We start from the raw sequence: 11,423 nt of genomic DNA, 5'->3' as shown, positions 1-11,423 counted from the left end.
GGAAGAACAGCACAGCACCTCCGATCCTCCGCACAAGCCTCCTCTGCACTCCCAGCGACAATAAATACTAATAAATACAAATTCTTCCGCATGTTCTGCTCTCAACCCCGGGACCAGTGTGGGCAGCCTCACCCAGAGCCCCCAGCCCAACTCTTCACTCCCCCCCGGCTCCAGCCACATCTCCGAGCTGGGAGCAGTGCTGGCAGAAGGCTTGGGCATGCCCCTGGAGCGCTGGGGCTGCTCCCCAGCCCCTGACCCTCCTGGTGAAGCCCCCTCGGTGATCTCAGCCCTGCCGCAGGGCACGGGCACGGCGTCTGTGCTGCTCAGGAGGACGGGGGCACACAGGGAGGGCGATACTTCAAGGTGGTGCTTGCTCACTGGCCCTTTACTCATCTCTCCCCGAGGTGCTGGGCTGGAGGCTCCCCAGTGGCCCTGGGGCATGGAGAAGGTCAGGCTCGGGGCGAGTAGCAGGGGTTCCTCGGCATCTCCGTAAAGGATTTCAGTTCATAGGGGATCCCCGAGTCAACCTCGATTGACTTGCGGGAGAAAAGCAGCCGGATGTCGTCGTGAAGGTAGATCTTCCCCGACTTGGAGCTGTGAAACCTGAGTGGAGACAAGAGCAGGGTGGAGGGACCTCAGGCTCCCAGGCAAGGGCAGGACAGCCTCGGCGGGAGGCACGACCCCCTCGCCTACTTTGGCCCCTGGTCAAGGTGGCCATGCTCTGGTTGCCTTCAGAGGGACAGAGACTGCTGCCCCTCAGGCAGGGCGGCAGCTCTGACCTCCCCGAAAAATCAGCTGGTCCCTGCTCCTCCCCAGGGCTGGGGGTCAGGCTGCCATCCTCCCACTCTGGCAGGAGGGCCTACAGGTTTGGGGGAGGCAGGGACACATGGGAGAGGAGCCCAGGGGTGACCCTGGGGCAGGCGCCCATCCCTCCCGGCGTGCCCTACCTTAGGTGCATCAGGTAGCAGAGGACGCTGCGGGATGGGCTGGTGCCCGGTGGGTTGCTGGGGGCCACAGTGGCCCTTTCCTCCTCCCCCACGGGCACCAGGAAGATGCGGTGGCGTAGGAAGGTCATGTGGTTGGCCGGCATGTCCTGGAAGTTGTACGTCACCAAGAACATCTTCACCACAGTCTTGTTGGGGTTAAATAAGGTCTGGGGGTAAAGGGGTAGGGGGTGAGACTGGGAAGGGCACAGGAATGGATCCATAGGGCAGGGCTGGGGCATCTGGGGGCAGCACCAGTGGGCCCAAGGGCCCAGAAAGACCCACACCAGCCCCAGAGGGCTTAGCCTGAGGCCCACAGGTCAGTCCTTTCCATGCACCTCCACTCCCGTGCTCCCATCCCATCCCCATTGCACGTACACGCTCTCCTGCCAAGACCCTTGTCCCTCCCCACCAACCTCTTCCTTCCCTGCATCTCCCATCACCTTGTCTCCCTGCCAGCACCCCGGGGACCCTGTGCTCCCCTCCGCTGTACTTTCTTGGCAGCCACGTACCCCCTCTGCACAGAGCTTTCTGGCTGCTGCCCCTGCCAAACAACATAATGGAGTGTATCCACCTTGGGGAGCAACTGGAGCCCACCCGGCCCCCTCCCCATGGCACTGCCAGAGGCCAGGGGATGACTCACCACTTGGATGGTTCCAGCTTTGGGGACACTGTAACCCTTCTTTCCCAAGGCCTCCAAGTCAATCACTCCCTGGGGCAAAAGAAAGCACGTGAGAGAGGGAGAAAGCCCATGGAGAGCCCAGCTGGGACCTGGCACGGGGCCACAAGCCCCTCTTGCTAGGAATGCCTGGCACAAGGTGGCAAGACAACGCCCAGCTCAGTCCCTCTCCAAACGGAAGGATGAACAAGCAGCAACGCAAAGGTGACAGCGAAGCAGCAGCCATGAGATGGCTGGGCAGCAGCCTGCCTGTTTATACACCTGCAAGGGTTCCTGCTTCTTTCCCTCTTCGCTTTGTGGGTTAAATATTGCTCCCAGCACAGCTAGTGGTCTCCTCAGGTAGGTGGTTGCTTGAGCTGCACTCTCCGGAGAGGGGCAGCCCCCGAGGATGCGCAGTGCCTGGGTACAGCCCCCACTCACCTCCCCCAAGGGCCCAGCCCTCCCTCGTCTGCATACCAGGAAAGGCGAGGGCGCGCTATGTTCGGAGATGTCGAAGTAGGTGACATCAACAGGCAGGATGGCATGCTGGGGGCAGTAGGAGCCACTGGCACCGATCTCTGCTGTGAACCCCTCGATCCTCCCCGACGGCGCAAAGCGCCCTTTCAGGATGGACTCCTGAGAGAGGAGGGAAGCGTTAGGGACCTTCAAACACCAGTCCTGCCCCTCACCTCTAAGCTGCAGGTGAGATCACCCCCATCTCCACCGCAGCCCCGGCTGCTTGCTCCAAGACAGACCCATCCTGAATTGGTGGGCTGAAACCAGCCATCTAACACAGAGAAGCAGCAAGAGCACCTCGGCTCAGCCACTCAGCTCCACGGCGGCCATCTCAGCAGAGTCTGGGATCCTAGTGTGTCACCCAAAGATCTGCTGGCCAAGCCGTTCTGCTGGTGGATGGTGGCTGCACGAATGGCCACTGCATGCCAGGCCCCTGGGGACAATCAGCCCAGCCCCACGCTGGGGCTCCCGTCGGGCTCAGCCTCTCACGCCCGTCGCCAGCCCAGCCCAGAGCCCGCAGGACCCACCTCCCTCCCTGGCAGGTGGGTGCCGTTACCTCAAAGTTGCCCAGCAGAGCATGGCTGATGGTGGTGGTGGCCCAGGGCGCTGTGGAGGACCTGGTACCCCTCCGGAGGCTGCTCCAGAGATGTCGCCTTTGAGAGAGGAGAGAAGATAAGTGTCAGACCGGAGAGCATGCAGCCCTTGGGCTGCCCGTGTCCCTGGGGGTGTGGATCCCTCTCCAGGTCCCCCGATCCCTTTCTTTGGTGGAGGTTGAACCCACTTTCCTACCCCCCAGGGGCAGAAGAAACCTCCCTCCGCCCCACAGCCTGGGGTCTTGTGGAGGAGAGATGCCTGGGGCAGGGAAGGGAAGAGGATTTGTCCCAACCTGACCCTCCCATGGGGCTGCAGGGTGCTGGGGTGGCTGGGCACCCCGGGCCCCCACGGCTGGCCCTCGGGGCTGCCGAGACACTCACGATTTGAGGTGCAGCCTGCTCTTCAGCCTCCTCCCAAATGCAGTGCAATCCACGGAGCTCTGGAGGGGGCACGAAATCGAGAACTGTGTTAGGGCAGCAACTGGGGACTGTGCACCCCCAGGAGGTGCCATCGCCCCTTGCCCTGCCCCACAGCCCCATGAGGGTCCCAGCAGATTGGACAGGCCGTCAGTGGCCTCCGCGGGGGCAGCTGGCAGGGCAGCGCGAGGGCTGGGGTGGGGACGTGGGGCTGCCAAAACTGAGACTTTACTCTCCCAAAGTGGCTCTGCTGGGGAACGGGGTGTTGGTACCCAGCCTGAGGGTACAGTGCGCAGCTCCCACCCTGCAAAGCAGGTCTCAGGGCCAGCCCCAGTGAGCAAGACACTCCCAGACAGAGCCATGCACCAACACCCCCTTGCACCTCCCAGGGAAGAGAAGTCCCATCCCCAGGCGATTCATGCAAAGTCCTTGGTAATGCCGCCGGGCAGAGGGGCATGCTGCCCACCCCTGTCCACAGCCAGGCTCCTACAGCTGTAGGGCGGGGGGTTAAAGCCAGGGCCACACTGCAGCTTCCTTTTAAAGATGTCCCCTTTTCAGGGGGGACACCTTCCCTTCTGTAAGCCACACAAAAGGATGATGGAGCTGGCTGGCATGACCGGGCAGGAAAACCAAGGGAAGCTGCTGGAGGGCTTCACTCTGCAAGGGCAGTGCTGGGGGCAGCCAGGCTGGGGGACAGTCACTAAAAAGGGTATGTGGGCAGGGATGGAGCTGTGCCCCATGGACAGTGCATCCTGGCTCCAAGCAGCAAGAAGCCAGGGTAGCTCTGCCATCGGTCCCTGCAGGTCCCTGCACCATGGGATGCCCCAGGGAAGGAGAGGAGCGTGCCAGCTCTGGTGTGAGCCTGCTGCAGCCTCAGCCGGCAGGACACGGTGAAAGCAGGGAGCTGGTCAGGAGGGGCTGGTAAGCAGGGAGGAATCGCAGACAGCTCCTGAGCTGCCAGGGTGGTTGCAAACCTCCAGAGTCTGCCCCATTTCTGAGAGCTTGTGGCACCCTGGGGACATGCCACGGGCACCCCAGAACTGCAGAAAAGCCAGTGGCATCTCTGCACACAGCACTGGGGCTCCCACTTCCTGGCCCAGAGCATGTCCAGTCCTGCTCCCTGCCACCAAAACCCTTGCCCAGCAGGCAGAGTGCCCTGATGGATATCACGGCCAGGGACCCAAGCCATCCCACCCCTCTGCCTTCTTCTCCCCCAGGCAGGCAGAGGACAGCCACTCTTCCCAAGCCTGCCGATAAGTCTGGCTTAACGTGAAGCTGTGAGACACTGACTGTGGCACCATGCCACATGTCCAACTCTTGCTGTCACGGAGAGGTCATGTCCCATTCGAACAAGGCTCTCCAGGCCAGAGAGCTGGTTGCAAGCAGCAGAACCAGTGACTACAAGGTGTCAAGAGCCGGTGACAACCTACAGACAGTGTGTCCCAGGGCTGGCTGTCAGCCGCTGCCCTGCTCACACCAGTGCTGTGGCACTGGGACAGAACAGGGTGCTGTGCCACGATGGACCACGTGCCCACGAGGACCACGTTTTGCCCACGAGGACAGCCCTGAGCTCTGGGTGTCCCCGGGCCATTCCCTGCCTCCCCCCGTGAGCGATGCTCACCTTGGCCGTGGGAAGCAGGTGATTCCAGAAAGGTGCCCCCTTGGCATCGGTGCTGCGGCAGGCCGTGGGCACCGGATGGCATGGCAGGGTCCTCTTCTTCCTCACTGGTGGGGACAGGCTCTCGTCCTCAGAGCAGGAGTCGGACACAACCTCGCCAGCAGGCAGCAGCTTCCTTTTGGCCGGGCAGCTGCTGCCACCGAGCCAGCTGCTCCCACAGGGCGTCTTCTCCAGGGAGCTCAGGTTGCTGGGCTCGGGGCTGAGCACTGTCTGCGGAGCTGGGGGCTCCTTGCACCTGTTGGCCACCATTGGCCATTCCTCTTCTCTGCTAGCCCTGCTGCTGTGAGCCAGGCTGCTCCCTGGCTTCTCTCTCTTCCCACCAGAGTCCAACTGGGGAGTTTGTGCAATATTGTGCAAATCAAGGTAAAGTAGGTTGCGGCCACTTGCCCGCTCCCTGCTATCCCCGTAGTCTGTGGGCTGATTCCCTGGCGAGACAGGGCAACCGTCTCTTGTGTGCAAAGTACTGCAAGCAATGTGCCAGGAGGAGACATCCTGCGACTTGTCCTCTCTGCTGGCCTTGGGGCTGTGGCTAGGGCTGCCCTCGCACCGGTGCTCCACCACCCGCAGCCCGCTGTGGGAGAAGTGCTGGGCAGAGCCACACAGGGATAGTTCTTCCACCAGCAGACCGTCCTCAAAGGTATCGTCATTGTCCAGGGTAGCCTGCCCACGGCCCCCGTTGCACTTGCTGTCCACCCCCCCGCCACCCCAGTGAGTTCGTTTGGGATCTCGCCCCCCCTCCGGAGTTCGCTGCTCGGGGTAACCCCTCTTGACAGCTGGCTGGCTGCCTGCCCGCTGCTCCGTGCTCTCGGAGGAGCTGGAGAGATGGGAGAAGATGGAGACCTGGTAAACCTTCTGGCGCTTGATCTCTGTCTCGTTGTAGCCCATGAGGATGCCGCGGTGGGTGCAGGTGCAGCGCTGCGAGGAAGGCTCCAAGGGCGCCTCTCCACTGAGCTGGGACAGGCTGAGGTCCGTGCCGCGCTCTGGGGGCAGGGACGTCTTTGCGTGGATGTGCCGCATGGAGCCTTACTTGCCTGGACTTTGAGTGGAGCCAGAGTCAGAACAGCCCATGCAACAGCAGAAGAGGGACCGTAAAGTGCCACAGGTCACAGTGTGAGGACAGGGGGTGGGAGCTGGACCCTCCCTCGCTCAGGATGTCCGGGTGAGCCCTCTGCTATGGGGTGCACTGCAGTGCAGCATCTGGAAAGAGAGAGCAGGAAGACGGAGATCAGCCCAGGATCCCCATCCTCGTCCAGCCTTTTGGACGCAAAGGACCTGCCAGGATGTGGGCAGCTCCCCATACAGCCCCACTCGAACCTTCCTCTCCGGGGATGGGAAGAGGAACCAGGCTGGTGTGGCTCTCCAGGGAACCCTGTGGGCATCACCCACCTGCAGGATCAGCACTTCCTTCCCGGCCTGGGCATGGAGAGGAGGCTGGGCTGGAGGCTACTAGGGACAAGTCTGGACAAGTGGGGAGAAGGGGGCCTGCCCTCTGCCAGGGACTTGACATGCTTGTGCTGTTCTGGAGTGCAGGAGTCAGGCAGATCAGACCAGTCCCAGGGGCTCAGGCCTGTAATCACCCCTTTGGGCAACAGCAACAAGATCTCCCAGTGCTTGCCAAGAAGACCTGCCCCGGCCGCATGTGCTGAATGAGGCAGGGCTGGTGCCCTACGCTGCCAGCCCCATGGTGGGGACGGGAACCTGACCTAATGTCACAGTTAGCTCTGCCGGCTTGGACCAGAGACTTCTACCACCTCAATTAGCAGCTGGGTGGTACCAGGGGCTGCAGAGCCCACCATGGGCTCCTGCACCATCCACCCACTCCTGTACCATCCATATATCACCCACTCCTGCCTGCCCCGAGGGCCTGACCTCCTTGCTGCATGGGGCTTCACTTTTGATTTTCAGCCCAGATTCAGAGCTGTGAGAATCCTGGCCACGAGTTTTTCTGGCATGATAAATACTGAAATGGCTGTGAGAGCCGAGGAGATGCAGGAAAAGCCACTGGCAGGCTGAGGAGCTCCAGAGCCTGACAAACAGCCTGTGCCTGGCAGCTCTGCCCTTTGCCTGTCCCCGCAGCTCTGCCTGCTCCTGCGGAGCAAAGGCTTAGGGGCAGGCGTGCAATAGGGGAAGTGGTTCTCCAAGTGGGTCAAGGCCATCTGGAGAGCGAGGCTGCGCATGGTATTTTGACCCCCGCCGTGATGGGGATGGGAAGGTGGCAGGTCAGGGTGGTTGAGCCCAGGGATTTCGTTTAAAAGGAGTGATGAAAGGTATAACCATGCACCAGCACATGATGGGGGCTGACTGGCTGGAAAGCGGCTTGGCAGAAAAGGCTCTGGGGGTCCTGGTGGACACCAAGTTAACCATGAGCCAGCAATGTGCCCTTGCCACAAAGAAGGCCAACGGTATCCTGGGCTGCATTAGACAAAGTGTTGCCAGCAGGTCAAGGGAGGTGATCCTTCCCCTCTACTCAGCACTAGTGAGGCCACACCTGAGAGTGTGCAGCAAAGGGCCACTAAGATAATTAAGGGATTGAAGCATCTCTCCTATGAGGAAAGGCTGGGAGAGCTGGGACTGTTCAGACTGGAGATCTGAAGGCTCAGGGGGGGAACTTATCGATGTATATAAATACCTGAAGGGAGGGTGCAAAGAAGATGGAGCCGAGCTCTTTCCAGTGGTGTCCAGTGACAGGACCAGAGGCAATAGGCACAAACTGGAACACAGGAGGTTCTGTCTGAACATCAGGAAACACTTTTTTTACTGTGAGGATGACCAAGCACTGGAACAGGTTGCCTGGAGAGGTTGTGGAGTCTCCATCCTTGGAGATATTCAAAAGCCACCTGGACACGGTCCTGGGCAATGGCTCTAGGCGGCCCTACTTGAGCAGGGGGGTTGGACAAGATGACCTCCAGAGGTCCCTTCCAACCTCAACCCCTCTGTGATTCTGTGTAACCCACCACGCTGCAGCCTGTCCTGGCTGTCCCCCCACACTCACCCCTCTGCAGCAGAACCCCACTCCACTCTGGATTAACTTCCCAGTCCCGCAGCAGGTGGTCGTTGGCACAACTAGCTGAAGACACCTGCCAGCCAGGCAACCCCCAGAAACGGTGTGGCTGCCATGGAACGGCTCCCACCATCACGGTGTACCTCCGAACCTCTGCACCGTCCTCTCCAGCTCTTCAGTCTGCACAGCGGCTCTGAGGGGAAGGAAAGGGGGGGACACAGGTCTGGAGTGATTCAGATGCTTACCAGAAGAAGGGCAGGAGGGTACTGCCTGCCTGCGGGGTTGCATAGGCAGAGAAGGCAGCATTGAGGCTTAGCCTCTCCCAACCCCAAAGGCCACATACATCTAGGCCATCTCAGGCAGTGTTATCACCTTGATTTCCATTTAAACCACAAATACTTTAAGCTAGGCTATGAACTCTCTCATACCTCGCTCATATTTTACTCCCCTTTTGCATGCCTTCCTGTATGAAAACCTGTGCATACGAACAGATCCCTGCTACTTTTTGGTGACCATTGCATGGCTTGCTTTCCAAGACACTGCAGATCACCAGTAACCTCTGGGCCTCCAGCTAGCTGCTGGTCTCATGTCCACCTCCTGCCCCTTTCACCCACAGCACAGGACGCTTTCTGGCCTTGCAGACAAGGAGAAGAGCTTGCAATTGCTTTCTTCCAATAAGAGATGCCCAGCAGGGAAGGCAGAAACTGGGAGCCTGACAGCCCTGAGCCATGATGGCCCCCCACCAGCTTCCCCCAGTGCAAGGACAGCAGTCCTTTCATGTGCACAGCACTCACCTGCTCAGAGGTGCCCTTGATGTATGAAGGAGATTTGCAGATGCAACGCAGCTCCCCTGCGATCATAATCCACCAGCACCGCAGCTTCAATGCCTGGAAGGGGACAAGGAGAGTCAGCCCGGGCAGCAGCTCATGGTGCAACACCTTCAGAGTGGACAAGAGCCCTCAGGCACCTCCACCCTCAGCTCATCTGTCACAGGGGCAGCCCGTAAGCTTTGCTGGCCCAGGAACCTCCAGGTGAAGGAGGAAACGCTGCCCATCCCTGGGGACCATGCCCTCCCCACCTCCCTCCCCATGCAGCCCTCGGCTGGGGGCTCACTGCAGTGGCCGTCCAGAGGAAAGCCTCCATCTGTCCTGCTGGGCATCCCAACCACGAGTGCTGCTCTGAATCTGGAAACAGCAGTGCCAGGCAGATGAACAAACTCCCTGAAGGGATGCTCAGAGGCACCAAACACCCAAGTGCACCCCCTTTCTGGCACCCTGCAAGTTCTGCATCCTGTCATCTTGCAGGTGGGAAGCCAGCTTCAGCAGGTCACTCACTGTGCTTGCCACCTGACCTTGCCTGCCCCAGGAAACAGGCTGTTCTTTCATTCCATTTCCAATAAGATTTGTAATTGACAGGCACTCATGGCCAGTCCCTGAGAGCCGGCCAGCTCAAAAGCCACTGCCAGCAGTGCCAGGGAAGGGCACCGCCAGCAACCAGCCAGAACAGAGATGCAACATGCCAGCTCCCAAGGAGCACTCGCAGCAGGACAAATCAATGCCATAGCATAACAAACCTCTGGTCCAAAGCCTCAACAAAAGCTCTTTGTAAAGATCAGCTCCTCCTTGGCACCCCACATGGGGCCTACACGAAGGCAGGTAGAAAAGCAGGTGAACACCTGCAGCTGTGGACAGATGCTGAGGTGGTAACACGCTGTGCTCTGCCTGCCTGGAAGTGGAGAGCTCTTCTGCCAGGCTGCTGCTTCCCTCCTCCATCCCTGGGGGAGATTTGTACCACGACTTGCATAGCACAGTCAACCACTGGGAAGCAAAATCAGCAACCAGAGGCAAGAGTCAGCATGGTGCGGCAGGAGAAAGCCACATCCTTCCTGCGCGTGTCCATGCTGGGACAAATATGCAGTTTCCTTTATTTCTCCTTCCCACGTCCCTCTGCAGTCACAGCCCTTCCCAAATCCTCATGCAGGCCGGCTGAGCCCTTTGCTCCCCAGCGGCAGCTGCCTTTCAGGAGATGGGTCTATCAGGAGAGGCTGACATGCTGACACCACAAATCCATCCCAGCCGAGACCTCAACACCAGTCACCAGGTGATGCCAGCACTAGCCAATAGTGCACACACCTAGCACAAGGGGCTGCACCTCATTTTGCCAACCCAGATACTGTCGCCCGAAGCATTGTGCTGGGAAATGCCAGGATTCTCCAGCCCACCCCAAAAGTGTCTCCAAGTACACCTTGGGACCTCTTGTACATCCTCCCGGAGGACTGTCTGGCAGCCTGGGATGGGGAGCAGCTGGAGCACAGCACTGCTCCTCACGCTCTTGCAAGGCACCGTGGTCAGGGGAGGTTCCCTTCCCCCTTCCCCTAGCCTTTGGGGTTTCTCTTGGCTGTGTTTAGCTCTGCCTCCCAGGGCAGCTCCTCCCCACTGAGAACCCAGCCAGCTCACAGCAGGGCTCAGCCTCTTACAGCACCCAGCAGGAGCCCACCGTCCCCCTACAGAGCCAGAGAACAACATGGGGACCAGGGACTCCTGCACCCACAGCAGGGATGGGGAGACAGCACCTGGTCACCTCTAACTTCTCCTCCCCCTGAGCCGGGCATCTCTGGAGCCCTGCTTCTGGCCACCTGGATGGGACAGAGCCAGGTCCAGGTCCAGGTCCTCACCAGCTCAGCTGAGCAGCACAGGTACCATCCCCTGGACACAGCACGTGGGGCTCCATGTGCCCAAGCCAAGGATTCGGTCCCTCCTAAGACCAAATGATTGTGATTTTGTCGGTGTTTCAGCCTGTGCTGGTGCTCTAAGATAGGACTTAAAGGGCTTTGCCTGTGGGGGGAAGCCCAGCAAGAGCTCCTCCTGCTCTCTGCCCTGCTCCTGCCAAGCTCCCAGGCCCCCTTGATGGTCAGAGGGCAGGAGGGGGACTGTGGTTTTGCCAGGGTCTCCCAGCACCTGGGTCCAGAGCTATGCCAGGCACAGCTTTCCTCTCTTCCTCCAGCCCAGCGATGCCTGGGGAAGGGCGCTACACTTCAATGGCCACGATACACCCGGTGCCAAAGGACCTACAGGGAGGGAGCATGTCCCAGGTGCTGGGGCAGAGACACTGCGTTCCCTGGGGACACTGAGCCACCAGAACCTGATGTGGGATGACACAGCCAGGCCTGGGGGGGGGTGTCGGGGACTTGGCTTACCTGCTGGTTTCATTCCTATTAGCACATCCAGGGGGGACCCAGGATTAACAGACCGTGGTCTCAATCTGGTGGCGACAAAGCAGGATGGCAGGTGAGGAAGGGTTCCTGGCTGGGCGATGCAGCAGCTGTACCACATGCCGGGCTGCAGCCTGCAAAAGGATCTGTTGCTGTTTTAACTGTACTGTACCAGCCAGAAATGAAGCAGTATGGGTGTGGGGGCAGCTCTGCCAGCCAGGGGGGCATCTGCCAAGGGGCAGGACCGGCAGAGCCCTTGGAAAGGGGAGCCTGGCAGGGCTGGCAGCATGGCACTGCTGCAAGGAGAGCAAGAGCTGTACCCAAAGGGGCCACGCTCGCCCAGCGGGGATCCATGCAGCTTCCCAG

The 11,423-nt window shown here is 60.2% G+C and overlaps 1 protein-coding gene across 1 annotated transcript; it reads right to left on the bottom strand.

Annotated features, from left to right (window-relative positions):
• Positions 1-356: 356 nt before the first annotated feature.
• LOC142075134 (atos homolog protein B-like) lies at positions 357-11,175 on the bottom strand. The gene is made up of 11 exons (XM_075136175.1): positions 11,043-11,175; positions 8,641-8,733; positions 7,838-8,039; positions 7,475-7,717; positions 4,789-6,042; positions 3,132-3,190; positions 2,714-2,810; positions 2,119-2,277; positions 1,627-1,695; positions 948-1,153; positions 357-603 (listed from the first exon to the last, which is right to left on the bottom strand). Exons 5-11 carry the CDS (start codon positions 5,860-5,862, stop codon positions 450-452), a joined length of 1,818 nt encoding a protein of 605 aa, XP_074992276.1. The 5' UTR covers positions 5,863-6,042; positions 7,475-7,717; positions 7,838-8,039; positions 8,641-8,733; positions 11,043-11,175; the 3' UTR covers positions 357-449.
• Positions 11,176-11,423: the final 248 nt, after the last annotated feature.

This window comes from Calonectris borealis, chromosome W, assembly GCF_964195595.1.
Source record: "Calonectris borealis chromosome W, bCalBor7.hap1.2, whole genome shotgun sequence".
NCBI classification, from domain to species: domain Eukaryota; kingdom Metazoa; phylum Chordata; class Aves; order Procellariiformes; family Procellariidae; genus Calonectris; species Calonectris borealis.
The sequence above is the reverse complement of the archived record's forward strand: the minus strand, read 5'-3'. Positions and strand labels throughout refer to the sequence as shown.

Bases quoted from the DNA above. Each gene is read 5' to 3' on its own strand.
- LOC142075134 (XM_075136175.1), bottom strand. From the start codon at position 5,862: ATGCGGCACATCCACGCAAAGACGTCCCTGCCCCCAGAGCGCGGCACG. The intron at 3,191-4,788 runs GTGAGCATCGCT...TGCCCCCTCCAG, and splicing joins ACCTGCTTCCCACGGCCAAG to AGCTCCGTGGATTGCACTGC. The intron at 2,278-2,713 runs GTAACGGCACCC...CTCCTCTCTCAG, and splicing joins CTCTGCTGGGCAACTTTGAG to GAGTCCATCCTGAAAGGGCG.